At 46.0% G+C, this 21441-nt stretch overlaps 5 protein-coding genes and 3 non-coding genes across 9 annotated transcripts; 5 read left to right on the plus strand and 3 right to left on the minus strand.

Moving 5' to 3' along the window:
* Nucleotides 1–32: 32 nt before the first annotated feature.
* On the minus strand, nucleotides 33–2774 carry SURF6 (surfeit 6). Its single transcript, XM_031601797.2, has 4 exons — nucleotides 2576–2774; nucleotides 2023–2232; nucleotides 1325–1416; nucleotides 33–880 (listed from the first exon to the last, which is right to left on the minus strand). Exons 1-4 carry the CDS (start codon nucleotides 2667–2669, stop codon nucleotides 212–214), a joined length of 1065 nt encoding a protein of 354 aa, XP_031457657.1. The 5' UTR covers nucleotides 2670–2774; the 3' UTR covers nucleotides 33–211.
* A 416-nt stretch (nucleotides 2775–3190) lies between these two features.
* On the minus strand, nucleotides 3191–9115 carry MED22 (mediator complex subunit 22). Of its 2 annotated transcripts, none has more exons than XM_031601799.2 (4): nucleotides 8930–9115; nucleotides 8643–8723; nucleotides 8082–8290; nucleotides 3191–4529 (listed from the first exon to the last, which is right to left on the minus strand). In XM_031601799.2, the coding sequence occupies exons 1-4, from the start codon at nucleotides 9050–9052 to the stop codon at nucleotides 4337–4339; spliced, it is 606 nt and encodes a 201-aa protein (XP_031457659.1). In that variant the 5' UTR covers nucleotides 9053–9115; the 3' UTR covers nucleotides 3191–4336. The 2 variants fall into 2 exon arrangements, with proteins under 2 accessions (XP_031457659.1, XP_031457658.1); XM_031601798.2 differs by having other exon boundaries at nucleotides 3191–4535.
* Nucleotides 9116–9197: 82 nt separating this feature from the next.
* RPL7A (ribosomal protein L7a) lies at nucleotides 9198–12926 on the plus strand. Its single transcript, XM_031601811.2, has 8 exons — nucleotides 9198–9298; nucleotides 9749–9869; nucleotides 10298–10447; nucleotides 10806–10946; nucleotides 11296–11375; nucleotides 11691–11821; nucleotides 12226–12295; nucleotides 12757–12926. The coding sequence occupies exons 1-8, from the start codon at nucleotides 9296–9298 to the stop codon at nucleotides 12859–12861; spliced, it is 801 nt and encodes a 266-aa protein (XP_031457671.1). The 5' UTR covers nucleotides 9198–9295; the 3' UTR covers nucleotides 12862–12926.
* On the plus strand, nucleotides 10155–10229 carry LOC116234451 (small nucleolar RNA SNORD24). Its single transcript, XR_004168128.1, has one exon. It is a non-coding gene; the product is annotated as a small nucleolar RNA SNORD24 (small nucleolar RNA).
* LOC116234449 (small nucleolar RNA SNORD36) lies at nucleotides 11059–11135 on the plus strand. The gene has a single exon (XR_004168127.1). It is a non-coding gene; the product is annotated as a small nucleolar RNA SNORD36 (small nucleolar RNA).
* LOC116234444 (small nucleolar RNA SNORD36) lies at nucleotides 11542–11614 on the plus strand. The gene has a single exon (XR_004168122.1). It is a non-coding gene; the product is annotated as a small nucleolar RNA SNORD36 (small nucleolar RNA).
* Nucleotides 12927–13738: 812 nt separating the features above from the next.
* On the minus strand, nucleotides 13739–17284 carry SURF1 (SURF1 cytochrome c oxidase assembly factor). Its single transcript, XM_031601807.2, has 9 exons — nucleotides 17127–17284; nucleotides 16768–16846; nucleotides 16522–16649; nucleotides 16067–16149; nucleotides 15784–15975; nucleotides 15213–15285; nucleotides 14741–14903; nucleotides 14377–14458; nucleotides 13739–14083 (listed from the first exon to the last, which is right to left on the minus strand). Exons 1-9 carry the CDS (start codon nucleotides 17187–17189, stop codon nucleotides 14017–14019), a joined length of 930 nt encoding a protein of 309 aa, XP_031457667.1. The 5' UTR covers nucleotides 17190–17284; the 3' UTR covers nucleotides 13739–14016.
* A 15-nt stretch (nucleotides 17285–17299) lies between these two features.
* On the plus strand, nucleotides 17300–21408 carry SURF2 (surfeit 2). The gene is made up of 6 exons (XM_031601806.2): nucleotides 17300–17446; nucleotides 17704–17858; nucleotides 18031–18134; nucleotides 19397–19600; nucleotides 20186–20355; nucleotides 21132–21408. The coding sequence occupies exons 1-6, from the start codon at nucleotides 17360–17362 to the stop codon at nucleotides 21213–21215; spliced, it is 804 nt and encodes a 267-aa protein (XP_031457666.1). The 5' UTR covers nucleotides 17300–17359; the 3' UTR covers nucleotides 21216–21408.
* Nucleotides 21409–21441: the final 33 nt, after the last annotated feature.

Consider the following 21441-nt stretch of genomic DNA (forward strand, 5'->3'; position numbering starts at 1 on the left):
TGAGCAGCTGTGGGTTTTTTGTTTTATTTTTATTTTATTACTGACTTGGGAAGAGGTGACAGTGACATCCCCAGACCTCAATTCCAGGCTGGGACTGCTGCAGGCTGCTGTGCTGGAATAGCCCCATTAAAGGCTGCCAGAAGAATCCCATCAGCTGACTTTAACTGCAGCTTCCACGGCCAGGCCACAAGTCCAGCTGCCTCCTGGGCCACTACAAGCCAGCTTTTTTCAAGTCCTCTGGCAGAACACGACCTTTCTTCCGGGCCTTGGCTTTTTTCTGCTCAATCTTCTCCTTCTTCTTCTTCTGAATGTTCTTGCGACGCTTCTCCTGTCGCTGCTGCATCCTTTCTACCACTTTTTCTGTTCTCTTTTCCCACTGCTTTTGGCGCTGCGCTTTCCGCTTCTCTTTGCGCTTCAGAGCCTCCTTCAGACGCTCCTCATCGTCATGGATCTTCACACCTTCTGCCTTATACAGAACGTTTGTCCATTTCATTTTCATCTCCAGATCCTGAGCTTTCTTCTGGTCCTTTTCTCTGAGCTCCTCCAGTTTATTCTTCCGAATCTCCAGCCGGCTCAGCAGCTGCTTGTAATTCCTACCTGTCAGAGGAGTGATTTTCCCCTTCACTCCTTTCCTCTTCTCTTTTTTCTTCTGGATCTTGTTCAGCTCATTCTCTTCATGCACTTTGATCGTGTTGAAGATAATCTCAGCTTTGCTCTCTTCCTTTTTGCTTTGTGGCTCTATAGGTACCTCCTCAGTTTCTTCCTTCACTGCTTTTGCCTTCATCTTCAACTCCTTTCTTTTGCGCTTCTTTCTCTCTTTTTCATATTTTCTTCGTCTCCTCTTCTCCAGGACTGAAGGGGGTAATTCTTTGGTATCATCCTAAAAAGGAAAGATATGAATCAGGAGCTTTACAGGGATAATACAAAAATAAAAGTGGGATGTGCTCAAGGTCCCGATTTCAAACTTTTCCCTAGAAATGTAGCATTTAAGAAGCAATCAGCTCAGCTTTTAAAGATACCAAACACAGACGGTAGATGCATTTCAAGCCTTTTACTCTCACCAAGAATCCTGTACTTATACTCCCCTTTTTTCAGATTTTCAGTGCCTTTTCTGCACTCCTCCAGGCCCTACCTTTTCACATGCATTTTTCTGGACCGCAGAAAACAAACAGGACTCCCAACAATACCTACAGGCACTTCCTTAGGGAACGGAATTATCTCCAGCCCTAAACCTTGGAACATCACAGTTCCCAAGGCATGTGGTGACTTAGGGATAATTCATACCATACCCACATACACATTAGGGCATGCAGAGTTCTCATACCCGCCCAGAAGCTTCCTTAATCTTCTCATGTAGTCTCTGACGCAAGAGATTTATTGCAGAAAAAGAAGTGGAACCAAGTTCACTTTTGGCACCTGAAAATGAGAGGAAAAAAATAAAAATACTTAAAATAAAGCACTAGCTATACTGAGGAATTTTCTAAAGCTACGGGAAAAGCTATGGGAATTCTTTAGATGTTATGAAAGGATGAAACGAAATTCTAATGAACCCAAGAGCTTTAATCTTGTTGGTTTCTTCTTCTTTTTCTTATCCACATCATCATTCAACATTGCCAGCCCAGGGTAGCCCTGTGATATGTCCTGTAGTTCCCAAACAAAAAGGGGGCAAACACCAATGAAAACAAAGATGCCCAAAAACATTTTTCCACTCAGCTTGTAATCAGGCTTTCCTGCTTTATAATGAAAAGAGGACATATGATGATATATATGCACCCATGAAATAAAACCCATGAAATAAAACCCATTAAAAAAAAAAACAAACAAACAGCAATTCATATGAAGTGCTCATATTTCTAGAGAGCCCCCCAGCGGTCACACTGTACATTTATGTACATGGAATAAACTCAAGTGTCTTCAATTGAACTGCATTTCTGAAATGGTTTCCAAACAATACACATGCGAACCAACTGAAATGTGGCCACCTCAGCTCACTTTAACTGCAGACAATTCTGCTATTCTTACCCGTAACAGAACTCTCATTTTTGTTCTGCTTAACACCCACTGGAGATGATTTGTTGGCCTGTGGGGCTGCTTTCTGTCCTGGAGCAAGTTTATTGGTGTTAGAGATCCCTTGTTTAACTGCGGAAGAATTTGTCTTCTCAGCTTGCTTCCTGGACTTCTTTCTCTTCTTCTTCTTGAGCTTGACATCGTCTGGCTGGCCTGGCTTCGATACTAGGAGGCAAAAGAAAAAATATACAAACCAGGACAACACCACCATCAGTAACATTCAGTTACATCTGAATATTGAGGTACAACCACGCTGTATAACATTGTAATGGTGCTTAGCAACCTTGAGGAGTTACCTAAGCAGAGCCAGACGTGCTCAGGCACTCTAGCAAAAACCGCATTCACTTATGTGCCATCCTCACACGTGTAAGGATGAATGAGACCGCTAACTTCGAGGGAAGAAACCCCGTATCACAGGTTTTGCTTAAAACCAACACAAACCAACACCCGGCGGAGGCAGACACGCCGCAGGCCCACGTTCCCACACAGGAAAGAGTCGCAGCCTTACCGAACTTCCTCTTCCGCGATTCCGGGGCGTTCTGCGCGCAGACCTTCCTCGCCAAGCCCTGCAGGTAGGCGTCCTGAGCGGCCAGGCTGGACATCGCCGCTACTCGCAGCGGGCAGCCCCCGAGAGAAGCGGGGCGATAGGAGGAACCCAACAGCCGCGCACAGCGCCGGAAGTAATGTGAGTGCGCGACCCGGAAGTGAGCGAGCGCTTCCGCCGGAAGTGACGTCACAGCTGCGCGACGAGGCGCGAAGCATCAGCAGAGCGGCCATCTTGCTTCTGCCGTCCCGCTGCTTGCGGAAGGCCGCCCGCCCCGCCTCCCCCGTCCGCCTTTAGGCTTGGGAAGCCGCAACCCTCAGTCTGGGGTGGCAGAGCAGGACACGGCCGGGCCAGTTCTGCAAATAGGAGGCGAAACGCTAAGGGCGGTTCCCAGATAGCTGCTCTTCCAGAAGCTTTGGTGCTGTTACGGGTTTGTGATGCTTTGCAGGGTGAATAGGAGTGCATGTATGGCACAAGCTGCAAGAGTAGTGATTTTCTTCAGATCATATAGGAACGCTCATCCTAGCACACATTCGTGCTTCATGTTGTCAGAAAAATTTGCAGCTAAAAAACACACAATTTAGTGATACGAAAGAGTTATTTATTAAACCACCTGGTTACAAAAAGGAAAAAAAAATAATGGAATGGAAGGAAAGTAGAACAAAAAAAGTACACCAAACTCACATTCTCACAAACAAGACATTACAGCAGAATGCTGTAGAAGCTCCACTGAACTGTCTGTTGGTAATACAGCTGCCACAGCCACATTTCAGCCCAACTCTATCCCCTTCAATGCACACTTAGGGTCAGCTCAGAATAACTGCAGAGATAAAGGGCAGAAAAACCAAGCTGCCCAACAGCTGCAGACAAAGCACCAAGATTACCTGGAAGGAAACTGAGCAACCCCCTCTGCTCCACGCACCTAAGTTGTCCAAAATTTCATAGATGAAACTGTTCAAGAATATAAACATTAGTTCAAGCTATGTTAATAGAAAGCTGTTCTGTAACCATTGGAATCAGCCTAATCAAAGCATGTTCCTGCTTCTATCCATAGCCTTAAGCAAGTCACATTATTAACACCTCAGCCTGATTCTTTTGCCTTCTGCTTCCCAAAAGGAATAACACTGCTCTTCGATACAGGCCTCCTGGAGAGCCTCCTCCTAAACGATTCACAGCAAAAAGTTCAAGTTTGTGAAGCACTTTGACAGTGAAGAATACTGAGTAAAAAATACTGCAAGATTCTTACTTAAGTACTACAGGTTGTCTGATGGCATCCTGAGAAAGCTTTAAAGCAGCCAGAACGTCAATAAACATAAAAAAGTAAAGAGGCCCAGAACAGTTACTATCCCCAGATTTGGCTCAAGTTTTCTAAACCAACCAAATTCAACTGCCAGCTCTCCACAATGTACTTACTGTGAAATTCAAATGGAAACAAACACTAGATTTTTAGTCAACTCCACATGTAAGTGTCACGGAAAAGCAAACTTAACTCTAATTTGTTAGAACAATCAGCTTTGTATTCACTTATCACTTTCTTTTAAGTGAGAGGAACACTCATGGCAACGTCCCAGGCATGGAGAAAGCACTGTGGCTATCCAGTGAGCAGAAACCTGCAAATACAGCTCCAGTGCGTTGTCCTGATGGGGAGACGCTTGCTCAGTACAGCAGGTGGAAGACTTCTTCAGTGCCACCAGGAGGAATGTGTCCAGCAGCAAAGAATCCTCTTCAGGAGTGGTCTGTCGGGCCTGCCCCATGCCCGTTCACGTGGGGGTGTGATGGGGTTGAGCTCTGAGAGGTAGCAATACTCTGCTCTGCCGTGGCAGTTGTCAGAGGCATGGAGAGGCTTTCAGGAGACAGCGTGTCAAAGTCTTCTCTCCAGTAGGCTTCGCACAGTGGTAGATCATTGCTGTCACATAGACTGTAGCTTTCCAGAACAAAAAAAACAGTAAGGAGAGGCAGCAAGTACAATGATAAAGGAGAGAAAGGAAAGAGGAGAGGGAGAAAAGCAAGACAGAAGCAAAGCATTAAGAAAATGGCAAAAAAAAATGTTCATGGCTATAAGGCCTGTGTTCACATATTCATCCCAAGTCTTGTGACACTGGTTTTTCCCAAATACCCTGAAAAGCTGGTGTTCAATCTTAAAGGCTTAGTAAGGATCAGGGAAATTTCAAAGACAAAGCTATGGCTACAAACTGAAACAGTCTCAGCTCTAATCCAGACAATACCAGTCCATAGATAGATCTGAGCTGAAGTTCTGGCACCCCAAAGACGGGAGTTCTACTAGTCTGAGTGAGGCACAGATCCCTAATTATTTCACTAGGAGTTACATAACAGCCTATGTGAGGGAAAAACCAATACAAATCGTGCTCTAAATTTAAGTCTTTTTACACCCTTACCACCTCAGTAGTGTCCCACAAAAGGCCCTGGTCTTCTTTTGAAAATTCCCAGCCTATGAAGCATTGACAGCTTCTACAGGTTTCAGCAGTACCACAGTCCTTACAAAAGCAGCTTACTGGATTTGACTCTGCAGACTATAGTATGAGATGATACAGCAGTGTGGGAAAGTAAACAGTCTAATTTTTGACTGTGGTCCCAGGAAAACACAATGTAGAAGGGCAAAAACTAAAAAGGAAAGTGTTGGAAGAAACTGGAACAAAACCAGAACAAATTCCAAAGAGAGGAAGGAGCTGCACATACAAGAGAGACACCCAAGACAAAGTGAGTGCTGGAGCAAAAAGCAGCTTGTGATTGGAGTAAAACAAACCCAGTGGGTCGAATGATTTTGTTGTTGCAGCTTTATTTACATTTTTAACGTATGGACTTGAATAGTTGCATTGCAAAATACTTTAAGTGCAGAAATACGAGACACTTCAAATTGCACAAACATGAAATGCTGAGCTTTAAGTCCACACTCAAAGACAGCTCCTGTGATCTCAGAGGAGGGAGCAATGGAACATAAATACAAGTTTGGGGTTTAGAATGAGAAAAGGCAAGCTGGACTTGGGGGTTACTGCTTTGCAGAATAAGCACACACAGCGCTAGTTGCAAGCACCAAATATTTTTAGTGTTTTCTGACAGCATCACCCAGGTGGCTTCGTACCAGAAGTGGTAAGGCACTACCACTCAACCTCCTGCTCTGTCCTTTGACTGAAGGTTTCTTAGTGTGCAGAAGGGACTTCTCTACTCCTCTCAGGGAGCACAAAGAAGTAGCTCTAGGAAAATACTTGAACAGAAATTGAAAGTGAAGATTCCTACCCAGCTTTAGTTTCCTGGACCAATGGTGGTGGCGATTGCTGCATAAGACACTCCCTTTTACAGTCCTTCTACAGCTTCTGAGAACAACACACAGGAAGAAAGGAAGCTATGCAGCATGGGGCAGCTTACAACTCTGCAGCACCTGCAGGTATGCTGCTCCAGGGAGCTCACTTTTCTACAGCCTTCCCTGGAGGGACAATCTGACAACCTAAAATAAACTCACCAGTGACCTTCAGGGAATCTGGGGCATCAGAGAACAGTTTGGCAGGATGGCTGTATGGAACCAACATCGTGGCCTCACAGGACTCTTTATAAATCCCGTGAGATTAAGCCTCACAGGGAAGTAATAAAGTACAGAGAGGAAACCCCAACCAGGCTCCCAGGTCAGCACCTGGAATTCATCACCATTTAAACATGATCAACATTCTAATCCTATGTGACATAACATAAACCCCTTCCCCACATTAGACAATAAAACTTCATTTAAAATATCACAATATTCTAACTATAAAAGGACTCTCAATAAATCACCATTTCTGTATTTACACACATAAATTCTTTGGTGCAGAAAAAGACAGGAAAGAGCATAGGAAAGTAGTTAAGTGCTAAAAGCAATGATTAAGTGCTACATGGTATGAGGTTTCAATAGAAGAATCATAGCTCTGTAGGCAAGCCAAGTTTCCTCATCTCATTATCACCCTCACAAGAATGAAAAGAAAGGCAAATCCACTTTAGTGTATCAGGAAAGAAAGCTCTTTGTGCTTCATATCAATTCTGTTATGAAGGGTTGCTTCAGGTGGCATGCAATGCCAATCAGGTGAAGAGACCATGCTAGCGTGGTCTGAACTGCTTAGTTCAGAACAGAAAACTACTGAGACACAGCCATGGCAGCCTGGTGCCAGTATGAGAGAAGCACCTCTGGCACTTGTGAAGCACTTCACACTGTCATTCTGGATGCAGCTTATGCCATGCTGTATACAGTCTGTGCAGTAGATACATCCCTGACCTAGTAAGGCCAGGACTGATGCTTCGGTTTGTGATCATCACTCTTCTTCTCTAAGGCACTTCTAGGACCCCTTGCCATAGCTCCCTAAAAAAACTAAGTAAAGCTGGAAAAACAACTCTAAACTTTTATCTCAGATTTTCTTAAAACAACATAGCTGGTTCTAAGCTATGTCATATCAGTACCTTAAGTCTTTAAGAACTCGTTAAAAGATTTTTACTCTTAAAATACCTTACCCATAAACAATGGCCTAACCGCCAAGTATGTTGTGCAATTATTGTTTTAAGTGACTTATCTGCAGCTACAGACACTCAGAATGTTTAGAAAGAGAGGAGAGAAAAAGTGGAAAACCTGGTCATAAGAATTTTTAGTAAGATTTTGAAAAGATGAGTTTTTGTTTAGAATTCACTCCTTTATTGCACTGGCTTCACTTAGTTTGGACAGTGCAACCAATATAACCTGATTCTCAATTATTTACTCCTGCTTTCATTTACTGCGTAATCAATCAGAAGTGCTGGAGTGCATGACAAAAAAAAAATTAAAAAAATAAAGTGTCTGAATTCTCTAAAGCCTGTTTCCTATGCAAAAGTCTTTTTAAAATCTTAAAAATTCCTCAAACAAACCGCTAATAAATCTTTCATAAAAAAATCCTATCATGATACTTCATAATTAAATGAAACTGAGCACATCATTTTTGCTCATTTCAGATGTTCACCTCAGAAAGACTCCAGGCAACTGGGGCAGTGGACTACAAGGTAAAAGGCACACTGTGTTAGCAGGTCACTTGTGAAAGAACTTGCAAGAAGGACATGGGACATCACCATCTCATTTAAGATCAGCACCCAGCTCAGCAAGCTAGTTTTTCTAGGGAGAGATAGCGACTGCTCTGGAAGGATACCACCCCCTAAGGACACTGTTCTTCTTCTACAATAATTTCTTAGGTTTCCTTTGTCATCATCTGTCACATCTAGCCAACTAAGGCAAGCACCTAGAGCTGGATGCTCAGAATACTTCTTCCAATATGACACTTATACCCTGCAAGAAAGAGGCAGTTGTTTTAAACTTTAAAGAGTTTGACCAAATTAGGAACAGAAATGGAATTTTGTTGGGAACAGTCTCAAGACCTATGCTATAAGCACTATTTGTTTGTTTGGACTAACTGCCCCAGAAGGGCTGGAGTCATTAGACAGAGGTCCACTGCCCTATTTGTACCTGGAAGAGTAATATTCTTCTTCTAGCTCATACAGGTCAATGGAGATTTCATCCCGTAGCGCAATCAACTTCTTGTCACATTCCTCCTGCAAGCTTCTCAGCTGCTGGTTGCGCTGGTTGATAGCCTCATTTACAGAGGGAAAATCATTGAGGATCAAGAACTGCTTCAGGTCAGACACAAGTTTCATCAAGGACTCACCAGCTCGAACCTTGTAAAAGGAAAAAAAATCACAGATAACGAGTATCTTTCAACAGGACTTTATGCCAATTGTAATACAAGGACCCCAAGGTGCTCCTCCTGCTCAATCCCTGACTACACCCTGACTACACAGGAGCTCCCACAACAGGTGAGAGTTCTGACAGAAGCTGGTAGCTGACAACACAGGCAACCAAGCTTTGCCCCACAGAAAGGATTCACCACACCACTGCCCCAAATATCAGGTCACTCTTTTGGCAACAGCCCTCCTGAGTGCTATAAAGGCTTATCTACATACAATAACAAAAGAAACAGCTCCTGAAGGACGTGCCCCCCAATGAAGTGAACATGAAAGCACTACTCACAATGTTTGCAGCTCTGACGTGCATCTCATAGTTATCTTGTTCACTTTGGGTTGCTCGAGAGACTTGAGTTTCATCCTCAATCTAAAGACAAAAACGTACAAATTCATCCTTACGAACACAAACGCTGACACACAGCTGCTGCATCACAACGCATTTCATTTCAATCTACGCCAATAATCCCCAGGCTTTAAGCCCAATCTCTCACCTTCACGTTACCCACAGGCCAACTCTGCTGTCCACACCCTACCTTCAGGCCTTTCGGTGCTCCCTCCGCGACCCTGGCTCACCTTAGCGGTCTTAATGATCTCGGTGAAGTTGTCCATAATGGATTTGACATCGTCCTTGAGGCGCTTGTTGTAGGACTGTAGCAGGGTCTCTTTACTCTGCGGCAACACCCGCTGCTGCGCCATGGCCGCCTCCTCCCTTCCTGCCGCCTCTTCCGGTCCGTCTCATCCCCCTTCCGGTCCCGCCTCTTCCGGCCAACCCCCTTCCGGTCCTGCTTCTTCCAGCCAGCCCCCCCCTTCCGATCACGTCTCTTCCGGCCAAACCCTCATTCTGGACCCACCTCTTCCGGCCCAACATCTCGCGAGGTTTGGTGCCACATAGATATCCCCCAGCATGCCCCGTTCCGCCTTTTTTACCATCCATCCAAGATGGTGAGCAGCAGCGGGCCGTGGGACGGGGTTACCGGCATCCGGCGCCATCCGCGCACCTCGCCGGCCACGGCGCTGTGTGGAGGCGGTGCGGGTGCTCAGCAGCCTTACGGTGCCGTGGGGGGCGGCTCGGCTCAGGCCGGGCCTGCGGGAGCCGAAGCCGGGATGGGGGAGGCGGGTCTGGGCCTGCGCTCCCTCGGCGGGATGGGAACCGGGCAGCCCTGCGGGCCCCGGGTGCGCCGAAGAGAGCAGATCGCTGTTGTATATAGGGTCATCTCATGAACGCTTTTAGGTCACGTCGAAGGCTTTGTTCTGGTCTCTTACCGGGTTGGGAGGCAGCCGGGTTTGTTCATTATCTTAAAAACGTCTTTTTGAGGTGGCATGCACGTTTTTAATGTGCATTAAGTGTTTAAGGTTAAAAAAAATAATAATAAATGTGTTTCTTATTTGCAGCCGAAAGGAAAAAAGGCCAAGGGCAAGAAGGTGGCACCTGCCCCTGCTGTAGTCAAGAAGCAGGAGGCCAAGAAGGTTGTCAACCCCCTCTTTGAGAAGAGGCCCAAGAATTTTGGCATTGGTGAGTAAAGGGATGCACAGAGTGGTTCAAGGGCTGGTTTATTTTGTTGTATGTAACTGTAGATGGAAGAGTATTGTGATAAAGCCATGGAGCGGAGCAAGCCATAAAGGCAGCTGCTTTACCATCATCAGTGGTAGATCTGTACTCCATTTGGTATTGAAAGTGGTAGTGATGGTTTGCCAAGCTAAAAGATTTATTATGTATGCCCATTGTGATGAATCTTACAGTTCTACGCGTGATGTGGTCAGCTAGTTCAGGTTTCTATAATGCTACTTTTGTTACCTGTGCAGATGATGTGAAAAAATACTTGCTATCTGAATGGTAGTGCTGACATACATAACCACCAAGATCGCTGATGCACTCTTGCCTATTGCATGCTCTCACTGTGTGGATTGGGAACGGTTTTGAGTTCAAGTCTGTATTTCTAGGACAGGATATCCAGCCCAAACGTGACCTCACACGCTTTGTGAAATGGCCCCGCTACATCAGGCTGCAGCGCCAGCGCTCCATTCTGTACAAGCGCTTGAAGGTGCCTCCTGCAATCAACCAGTTCAGTCAGGCTTTGGACCGCCAAACAGGTAAGGATGTGACCTACCAAATCTCTTTTGACTTCTGTCATTGGTGGTTGATGTGTGCGTGGCAGGAAAGAAACCAAAATAAGACTCTTTTTTTAAATAAAAAAAAAAAAAAGAAGCTGCAATGTCTCTGGGAGTCCTTCAGGGAGGCTTTAAATAGTGACTGATGATCAGCAAGCTTGCTGAGTTTGCTTGCCTAAATTACTGTTTTGAAAAGGCAGGTAGGGGAAGTATCAGAGGTCTTGCTTAAAGATGCAAACCCAGAATTCCTCAGCAGGTGCTTCTTGATGCACTGGGTCCTTTAAAAGGCAACACTGAGATTTCCAAGTTGTTTTACTAATTAGTTCATGTTCACTTCTAGCCACGCAGCTTCTGAAGTTGGCACACAAATACAGGCCAGAAACTAAGCAAGAGAAGAAGCAGAGGCTGTTGGCTCGTGCTGAGCAGAAAGCTGCAGGAAAGGGAGATACTCCAACTAAGAGACCACCAGTTCTCCGGGCAGGTAAGTGTATATGAACTCTCCTACTTGCATGTATGGGAATGTGGTCCTTTGGAGGGAAAACTGATGAGAAAAGTTGGTGCTCTGCTCCAGCCAAACAGGATTGGACATGCTATGGCAGTGATGTATGAATTTCTTCACCTGAGCTCAAAGTGAAGAGCAAAATAGACGAGCTTTTTAACCCTGAGCTTTAGCAAATTGTCCATGGAATATCTTCTCTGTGCTACTGAATGGATGTGAAAAGTTCTCACGATGAAAGGTGTGCTGTGAAAGGAGCAGATTCTATGAGGCTTATATGAAAGCTCTGGTAAAGAGACTGACTTGAAACAGACTTCTTTAATTTGTTTTTTAGGTGTTAACACTGTCACAACTCTGGTAGAGAACAAGAAAGCTCAGCTTGTGGTGATTGCCCATGATGTAGACCCCATTGAGGTAAGCACACTCCATGGTGCGTGGTAGAGCCTGCATGTATAACTCCACTTGAGGTTAGAAGTGGATTTGGGGTGAAGGTGCATTTTAAGCCAAACTTTCAACTTATAAGAACTCGAATGCTTGTGCGTGTTCAAAGTTTTTCTGGACTAAGAATGAGGCTTGGCCCTTGCAATGATGTATGAATTTCTTCACCTGAATCAACAATGAAGAGCAAAACGAGCTTTTTAACACTGAGCAATTGCCACAGCCCAGGCCAGCTGAAACACTCCTAAGCTGTTCTGTCAGTGATACAGCACACACACTCTCTCTTTTCAGCTGGTGGTCTTCTTGCCAGCTCTGTGCCGCAAGATGGGAGTGCCATACTGCATCATCAAGAGCAAGGCCAGGCTGGGGCGACTTGTGCACAGGAAAACTTGTACCTGTGTTGCTTTCACCCAAGTTAACCCGTAAGTATTCTGTGTGCTGATCTGTTTCACTGTAGTGGAGAAAACAAGCTGCCCATAAGCATAGATCATATATCATAGATCCATAGGGCAGATGGATATAAAATCTGAGTTTGTCTAGTGTAAAGAGCTAAAACTGAGTTTGCATGAACTGTCATCTTATATGAAGCAGTCTGTCAAATCCTGAAGCTAGAGATTACTTCAGCTTATTAAAATGTGTGTGTTGCTGTTACATATATAAGCTGAACTATAAGCATTGTAAGTTCTACAGCACTGATGGTTTGTGTGATTAACTTTTTGTTATGCTTAAAAATGATGTTGGTATTATGAACTGTTTAATTCCAAGACAAAAGACTTATAGAAAATAGGAAACTGATGCTCTAAAGAAATGCAACTGTCCCCAACAGGGAGGATAAGGGTGCTCTTGCAAAGCTGGTGGAGGCTGTCAAGACCAACTACAATGACAGATATGATGAGGTAAGATGTGTGGCCCTTGTCTTTCAGGCTCATGCTATGAACATCCCCAGTAGCTTCTCAGTAAGATGCAGATTGCTGTTTTGTAGTGAGATCAGCTTAAAGTCTGTTGGGTGTAGATTGTATCGAGGTTTTTTCTAGGTATTCAGATTATTTTCCTGATGGTGGGGTACAAGGTGAACGCTATCACCAAGTTAGAGGCAAATGGGGCTAACAGAGGGAGAGGAGTGTAAAGAAATCTACTTCAGCTAGAGTTAATTCCCTCCCTGAAGTCCTGAAGTTAATGTGAAGACAGGGAAAGACTTTCAACTGTCACATCTGCACTGCTCCCAGAATGTAATTCAATGCTTAAAAATTGCATGGGAGTTCCTACCTGTGGGAGCTCATCCCCTTGTGCATGAAGGAGTGGAACTGAGCACAATTGATTGTATGAGGACTCTTAACTTGTTCTCTCTTCTTTGCAGATCCGTCGTCACTGGGGTGGTAATGTCTTGGGTCCAAAATCTGTGGCTCGCATTGCCAAGCTTGAAAAAGCAAAGGCTAAAGAACTGGCTACTAAGCTGGGCTGAAGATGTACTGAGTTGGTACCATGGTTTGTGTACATAAAAAGAATAAACCCCCAGATTAAATTTCAGTGGTCTCTATTAATGAGGGTTCCAGTCAGTGGGTCGCAAATGATCATTGCCTGCTTTCTCTATTTGCCTACAACAAAATGGTCGGATAGAACAGCACAGAAGGCTGCACAGAGCACATTACTTCCCATAGAACAATTTCCCTTGGCTGCTATGCTAGCCCTAAGTTCTTTTCCTTTAAGCATAGCCCCCTCAGCTGCACATACTGGTGATCCTACAGTGAATGGGCTAAGCTAGCCTATTTCTGGCTTTAAGCCTAGCTTAGTAATGCAGATATCTGACTTGGAAATAGCTGTAAATCATCATTAGTGCCTAGGCTTAATTACTGCATGATTTTGTAAAGGTATGTTTATATAGCTGTGACACTTCACTGGATTAAGCAAATCAGGACCTTTAAAGGTTTGTAATGCCTTTTCCATGACAAGACCAGACAGTGAAGGCACACTAAAGGGGTGAAGGGAAGTATCTAATTCTACCCTTCTGTTCTTTGCTGACTTTGGTCTTGTGGCATTCTTGGAGGCAACCAAGCTTGGTGGTAAGGCCTTCAGCCCAAACTGGGGCAACTCTGTTATTTCTACTGGCCCTGATAATATTCTTGCAAAACTGTGCACTGTCTTACTCAAACTGGAATCTGTAGTTGTTACATTTAAGGGCATTTATGTCCCTCTTTAAGTTGTAAGATATGCAACGTAAATCACAAGACAAGTGCTAACAGGCCTGTTTTATTTATCCTGATGGAACTGCAGTGTCCCTGTCTTGGCTTCAGGAATGACTGCTACGTGAAAAATTTTGATTGATAAAATCTCTTGCCCTCATTTGCTTACACTTAATATAGAAAATATAGCAGTGGAGAAGAAAAGGTTTTGTAGCTGGTGACCAAACTGTCCAACAATAGAAAAATGCATTCTTCACATGTCCAGAAAGCTGATGTAAGCAAGCGTGTCAACACCCATCACTAATTCTGAAGTTCAGTGCTTCCAAACTGCTGCCAGTATCAGCTGGGAAGTCCTGTGCCCTGAAACTGAGTTCTTCAGGACTGATCAGGCTGCAGTCTTGACTGTAGTATAGGAGAGCAGAAATTAATCCTTCCTTTCATAGAGGTACTTTTTGTATGAATTTTCTGTACCACAAGAGGGAAGTTGCAGCACACAAGCCATACCTGTGACAAGAAGTAAAAAATAAATAATGCAAAACGTTTACATGTTATTTCCAAGATTGATTAAAGTTCCTTAAGTCAGCTGCAGTTCAATAGTAAAGTTATTTCAGACTATCTTGGAAATACTACTCAGGTACAAACAGTTTGCAGCTGAAGATCTCAGTCTCCTGATGCAGGAGCAAGCAAGAATGCCAGGGAAAAGTTATTTCCTTGTTTTTAGTGGATTCAACAGAAAGCAGTTTTAAGGCTTCGTGTTCAGAAAATAAAAGTCAGACATTGCTGGCTGGGTAGCTTACCAGGTAATGATGTACTGCATGTGCTCGTTTCTCAGGCTCACTCTTGTCTGACCTCCAATGGGCCCTCCTGGGACTGTGCTTCCTGTAGGTACAGCACACTGTCAAATGTTTGGTCTGCAAAGCCCTGAGCTGCCCATGCTCTGCTAAGTGAGCAGCTCACTGAGTGTGGTAAGTCCCAAAGGCAGCCCACTTCTCTGGGCAGTGGTGTTCCCAAGTTACCAGCAAAGTCAGCTGCTGTACCTTCAAAACCTTGTACAGTAAACTTAGTACAATTCCTCTGGAAGTGCCTTAGGAAAATACATCACAGAGAAAAGGGGGAGACTGATATAAATTGGTTGTGGATTGGGATTCCTTTGTGACTTACTGAAATCTGCATCAATGAAGATGGGCTCAGCACCAGTCACCTTGGCCATAGCCTCCAGGTCCCGATAGTGCCAGCGGTTTTTTTCAATGTTATTTTCAGGTACAAAAGGTTTCCGTTTTTCTGATAACCTCACCACCCCTGTGAGGTCAATTTCTTCTTCAATCTGAAATGCAGAGGAGGAAAAAGGAATCTCTCAAGATTCATTTCTAGCATACCAGGACCTGGTAGTACATCACCTGCAGGGTCTGGTTATAGTAAACTAACAGGTTGTGCTATACTGTGCTGTAACACAGCAGGGAAAAAGGCAGATGCCTTATTTACTTAATCAAGGGTGTCAAGAAAAGGCACCTTTAACAAGTGCAGTGACTCATGAAGCTGAACGTGGCTGCTGCCCTTCTTAGTTTGTCAAAAGCATCTCTGAATAAGCATAGGTTAGAAAGTAATGTGCAAGATTTCCCTGTATCCCTCTTACCTGTCCCTTCAGCCTGGTCTCTGGTTTCAGTTTCTTTTTGGGCACAAATCCTCGGTTGACTAAAATTGTGACTCTAGAGTTACATAAACAGAACAAATGTATCTCATGAATTAAAGGAAATTCTTGCTGCTGTCTATAGCTATAAGCAAACATAAATACAATTTGGAATCAAGACTCAAGCACCTAAGAGACAGAGGAATTTTAAGGGACAGGTAGACATACAAACTCTATCATTGCTCTCTACAGCTCCTGAAAGGAGGCTGCAGTGAGGAGGGGGACAGTCTCTTTTCGCAGGTGACATAATGGGACGTGAGGAAATGGTTTCAAGCTGCAGCTTTAGGTTAGATATTAAGGTGAATTTCTTCATGGAAAGAGGCATTGGAAGGGGCTGCCCAGGGGAGTGGTGGACTCCCATCTCCAGAGGTATTTAAGAGAGGTGTGGATGTGGCACCAAGGGACTAAGGACAGGACCCAGGTTGATGGTTGGACATGATGATCCCAAAGCTTTTTCCAACCTTTTCAACTTTTTAAAAAGAAATGAGTTCCTCATGTGAGCCACCACTTAACTTACCCAAGTTCTGTGCAGTAGAAAGGAGTAATGACATTTGCTCCATTTTCTGCGTGGGATGTCAGCTTCCCAGCTTCTCTGGCTTCTCGCTCTGGGTCCACAAGTGACCGTGGCAAAATGTAGAGCTCCTTGGAGTGGTCAAAATGCCCTCGGACCTTTACAGGCCTGTACTCCAATTCCTTCAACTCCATAGGGCTGCAGAGAACAAGATGAAATGAAAATCACAGCTGTGATGGGCAAATTGTACGGGGGGATCTTACTGTGGAACTCTTCTCAGCTTCCTTACTCTAATGTCAGAGGGATGGGCTCTGAGGAAAGTCTGGATGCCAACTGTGCAATCAAATCTAATTTCCATTTTCGACGTTGAATCTGGAAGTACACAAACACAAAAGTAATTCCTCTTGGTAGACCAGAGCAATATAGCGACCATTGCAAGCCTTACAATCTATTTCCTGGTCATAAGTTTGTCCTAACCATAAACAAAACAAATTGAGATATGAAAATGGAGACTGCTGACTTCGTCTGGGGGAAATATTTGTAACGAAAGTGTCAAAAAAATGAATCTCTCCACTAATGACTTGCACGAACCTCACCAGTGTGCAGTGGGAAAGCGGAAAGGTAAACTATTAGCAAATCTTTGCCCTGCCTATGGCACGATTTATATCAAACAACCAAAGATTGAAACCCTGACAGCCCCAAAGTGCTCATCTCTGAAGAAATGGAGCATGTGTTGGTTGGTACCTGCCATGTGCCGAGACAGAACGCAGTCAGGGGCACGAGGAGGAGGCCCCACTTCAGCCAGACGTCCTCTCCAGGCGCACTGGTGGCTGTTGTGGAGCTTCGTGGGCTGCAGAGCCTCAAGCAAACATCTGCAGAGAACCAGAATGAGGAACGGGACAGGAAGAGGGGGAGAGGTGGTCAATTCCTTTGGAAATGGCACCTCAGTGTGAGGCTGAAAGCGACAGAACCCCTCACAGATCCACTCACCTCTCTGCCGGGTCACAGCAGAACCTGCTTTCGTTTGGGGAAACCCAAACAACGTTCTTCTGAGCAAGCAATGCGGTATCTAAGGAAACCAAATAACATCCTTTGCAGCCTCTCTGCATTGTACGTGTTCCATCTAGATGCTATCGGCTGTCCCAGCACCACAAACGACCCTTCCATACGTGCTATAGCATGTGCGTGTTACGTGTTTGCATTACGGCACGTACACAGCGCTGCCATTTGCTTTCAAATAAATGCCGGGCGAGCGCCTTTCCTTCTTTCTTCCTCGCTCGGTGCCCGGCGAGGCCTTCCCCGCTCCCCTCAGAGCCCAGCCAGCCCTTCCCGCTGCTCTCAGCGCTCACCCCAGCCCTTCGCTCCCGCAGCAGCCGCGGCCCCGCACGCAGCAGCAGCCCCCACGCCGCCATGGGGCAACACCGCCGGCGCCTCCGCTCCGCCCAGGCTGACCCCGGCTGCCGCCCCTCTAGCTGCCCCTCTCTATGGTACCGCCGCTTCCCGGCGAGGCCCGTACCGGAAGTGAGGAGGATCCTGTCTGGCAGCGCCTCTCTATGGTGAGGTGGAGCTTTGCGGCGTGGTCATGGCCGAGGTGGCTCAGGAGGTGCCCGAGGACGTGCGGCTCTTCCTGCGGCAGCACCCGCTGCTCAGCCTCGCGGAGTCGGGCAAGGTGGGCAGGAGCAATCCGCGGATGGAGCTGAGGGGGGGTGCTGGGGCCGCGTTACCTGAGGAGAGGCTGGAGCGTTTCCCACGCGGGGCGGTGAGGAGAACGAGGCCGCCTGAGCTCAGCCTCCTCAACCCCGGAGGGGTTTCTCCCGCTGTGTAAACCGGGAGGGTTGGGGAGGATTGCCCTGGCAGGAGCTGGGGTCTGCCCTCGAATTCTCCGGGTCATCTCTGGGCTCTCTGACCGGGACTCCTCGTTCTCAGGTGCGGTGCCGGCTGACGGGCCACGAGCTGCCGTGCCGGCTGTCGGAGCTGCAGGCTTACACCGACGGCAGGAAGTACCGACGGCTGATAAAGACATCCAGAGAGTTTGATTATGGCACCTTCGAGCCCCATATTGTGCCCAGCACAAAGAACCTGTAGGTATTCTGGTGCATTCAGTCTCCGTGACTCAGCTTTAGGGAGTTCTTGGGTACTTAGGAAAGTCTTTTGTTTGTTACATTCAAGCACAGTATGTGTAAATGAAAGGTTATTAGGTAGCTTGCTTAAAGTCTTTTTGTGGCTCTTTCTTTTTGTGTGTGTGTGTCTCAGGCATCAGCTGTTCTGCAAACTCACTCTCAGACACATCAACAAGCTTCCAGAGCACGTCCTGCGTCACGTCCAAGGGAAACGCTATCAGAAGGCACTGAAAACATGTAAGTTGGCTGACTGTACCTTCACAGAATGGCCAGGGTTGGAAGGGACCTCAAGGATCATGAATCTCCAACCCCCTGCCACATGCAGGGCCACCAACCTCCTCATTTAATGCTAGACCAGGCTGCCCAGGCCCCACCCAACCTGGCCTTGAACACCTCCAGGGACGGGGCATCCACAGCCTCTCTGGGCAGCTGTTCCAGCACCTCACCACTCTCTCTGTAAAGAATTTCCCCCTGACGTCCAACCTCAATCCCCCCTCCCTCAACTTAAAATCATTTCCCCTTGTCCTGCAGTTATCTGCCCTTTCAAAGAGTTGATTCCTCTCCTGTTTGTAGGCTCTCTTTAGGTATTGAAATGCTGCAATGAGGTCACCCCACAGCCTTCTTTTCTCCAGGCTGAACAAGCCCAGCTCCCTCAGCCTGTCCTCACAGGGGAGGTGCTCCAGTCCCCTGATCATCTTCGTGGCCCTCCTCTGGACCCTCTCCAACAGCTTCCTGTCTTTTTTGTGCCGGGGGCTCCACACTTGTATGCAGCATTCCAGATGGGGCCTCACAAGAGCAGAGTAGAGGGGAACAATCACCTCCCTGTCCCTGCTGGCCACCCCTCTTCTGATGGAGCCCAGGATACCATTTGCCTTCCGAGCCACAAGGGCACACTGCTGGCTCATGTTAAGTTTTTCATCTATCAAGATCCCCAGGTCCTTCTCCACAGGGCTGCTCTCAAGGACCTCTCCTTCCAGTCTGTATGGATGCCTGGGATTCCTCCAGCCCAAGTGCAAAACCCTGCACTTTGCCGTGTTGAACCTCATCAGGTTCACCCAGGCCCACTTTTCTGGCCTCTCGAGGTCCTTCAGAAAAGCTGCTTTCTCCCCTGAGCTGTTGAAGTTCCAGTAGCTGTATATGAAGGGAATGGTTAAGTTTTCTCTAGCTGACAGCAGTTTGCTGCAATTGCTGTGTGTGTGCCTCAACTGGGAAGGAAGGTCCTGAGTGTAGGGATCAGCTGGCTTCTTTAGCAGATACTTTGGAGCATTCTTATTTGGAAGGAGTGGAACAAAAGATTCCCCAGAATGGGCGTTAACACATCCAGCAGAGTATCTGTGTTAACATCTTTCATGGTCTGCAGTATCATGTTGATTATGTGAACGTGTATTGGAGCTTGACGTGCTTCTGAGTTGCATTTAATATAAAGTGGACCTGGAAGTAAATAGGACTCAGGGACTGGGTAGCTTTGCTAAGTGCTGCTCAATCCCTTGCACCATTAGATGAGAAGTGCCAGAAGGAAGGGGTGAAGTATGTCCCTGCCTGCTTGCGGCAGAAGCAACAGCAGAGACAGCGTGCTGACGACCAAATGAATGGGAGCAGGGAGCCTCACAGAACAGAAGAATTCTGGGAGCCCAGCTCTCCCAGGACAGATGAGGATGAGGATGGAGAGGAGACAGACGACAGCATGAGCGATCTGTACCCACGTGAGTAAGAACATTGCTATCATGTGTGTCTTAAAGCAAGTTTATCAGCTCGTTGTCTCACAGTGCCTTTATACTGCTACTGTCTGCTCGTGTGCTGGAGACGTGACCTTCATCCAGTTTGAGGTTCTTGGATTTGGTAAAAGTTTCCCACTGCCAAATGTGAAATAGCAGTTATCACACAGAGCTGGATCCTGTAAGGCGTGAGGGGAGGGATACAGGGTCTGCTGGTTTTTGCTTTAGGTATCACTGCTTTCCTTATTTCTCAGCAAGTCCTGCAGCCTGACAGGAGTTGGTAAGGCCATTCCACTCACATCTGGAAAACACTGCCTTGCTGTAGGAGAGCAGAGCTTTAAGACCCCAGAACTGCATCCGTTGCCTGGTTCCCAGAACTGGGCTAATGAGAGCACCAGGCGTTTTTCTAATAAAACTTCAGTGTGTTTGTTATTGAATATTTCAGTAGTGATGTATATGATGGGCTAATCCTTGGAGGCCAGAGTCAGCTCAGATGAGCAGAAAACAAAGTTAAGGGTCATCAGAGCCTGTGTGCACAAAGAACTGATCCTGAGCTAAACCTTTGTATTTTAGCTGGACTCTTCCCAGAAAAAAGCCCAGCAGCTCCACAAAACACAGAGGCCAACGATGGTTTTGCAACAGACAGCGAGGATGACGGGGCCAAGCTGAGTAGGGAGAATGGTGACGTGAATGGAGATGGTGAAAGAATGGATGTCAGCAGAGCAGTTGGCAAGAGGGGAAAGGTGGGAGTCACTTTGCTGTGCGTAGCAGATGGGGAGCGTGAACAGCTATCATGCTATCTTGTAGGTGGTTGTCTGATCTGTTCCTGTCTGAGAATCAGCAGAAGGTGTAAATCTATTTGGGAGAATACTTTCTCCATGTGCCAGCCATTGACTTGCATCCTGAGGTGTGAATTAGTAGCAGTAAATGTTTATCCTGTCTTCTCCAACTGGGGATCTTACTTCCTGTATAAATATCTCATCTTTGATTGAATCCTGCTGCACCATCTTAAGAGTGAGACTGTGGGTTCTGTAATCCTCTTCTCCATACACAAACACACAGCCTAAACACTTCCAAAGTTGTGGACTCCCTCCTACACCTTTTTCTGCTCCTACCTGAGGAGCTGACCAGGTCCTGCCTTTGGGTGTACTTACAGGAGGGTATGCCCAGATCCTTCTCAGTTTGGGAAGCAGACACATTGTATACATAAAGCTGAATGAACACTCTCAGGAATCCCTGAGGGATGGGCTGGAGCCTTTCTGATTGTATCAGGTTGAAAAAGTTAAGGCTGGATGAAGTTTAGGTTCATTTCTATGGAGAGAGGGTCACTGTTTGCATCTAATGAAACTGTCAGAGATGCTAACTTACAGGATAGGGCAAGAAAACACCATGGCTTGCCCTGGGCTGTGCTTGTTCTGTCTCTTGGTAAAGGAGATCACACTTGATTTCTCTTTAAGCAGTCTGGGGCAAGGCTGGGTTTATTTTCTGGAAAAAGCTGATTGACTTTTTCTTTCCACAGAAACAGTCTGGCCCTTCAAAGAAAAAATTCAAGAGCTGTCATCAAAAACCCAAAAAGTTCAAGAAAACAACCAATGGTAAATAAATTTTTATGATAAAAATGCAGCTTGTAGCATCCTGTGTGACAGTTCCAGGTGGTGCACAAGACCAAAGTATTCATCTGTAAGCCCTGCTGCCCATTCCAGTTAACTGTTACAGCAGGGAGAAACAGCAAGGGGGAAATAAACTGCATGTTAAAACTCTCTCTCCATCCACTGCTAAGAAAACAAGAATTACTATAGTAACATAAATGCAAAGCACTGCTTGGAACT

The sequence above is a fragment of the Phasianus colchicus genome, chromosome 19, assembly GCF_987193195.1.
Source record: "Phasianus colchicus chromosome 19, bPhaCol1.hap1.1, whole genome shotgun sequence".
Taxonomy (NCBI): Eukaryota; Metazoa; Chordata; class Aves; order Galliformes; family Phasianidae; genus Phasianus; species Phasianus colchicus.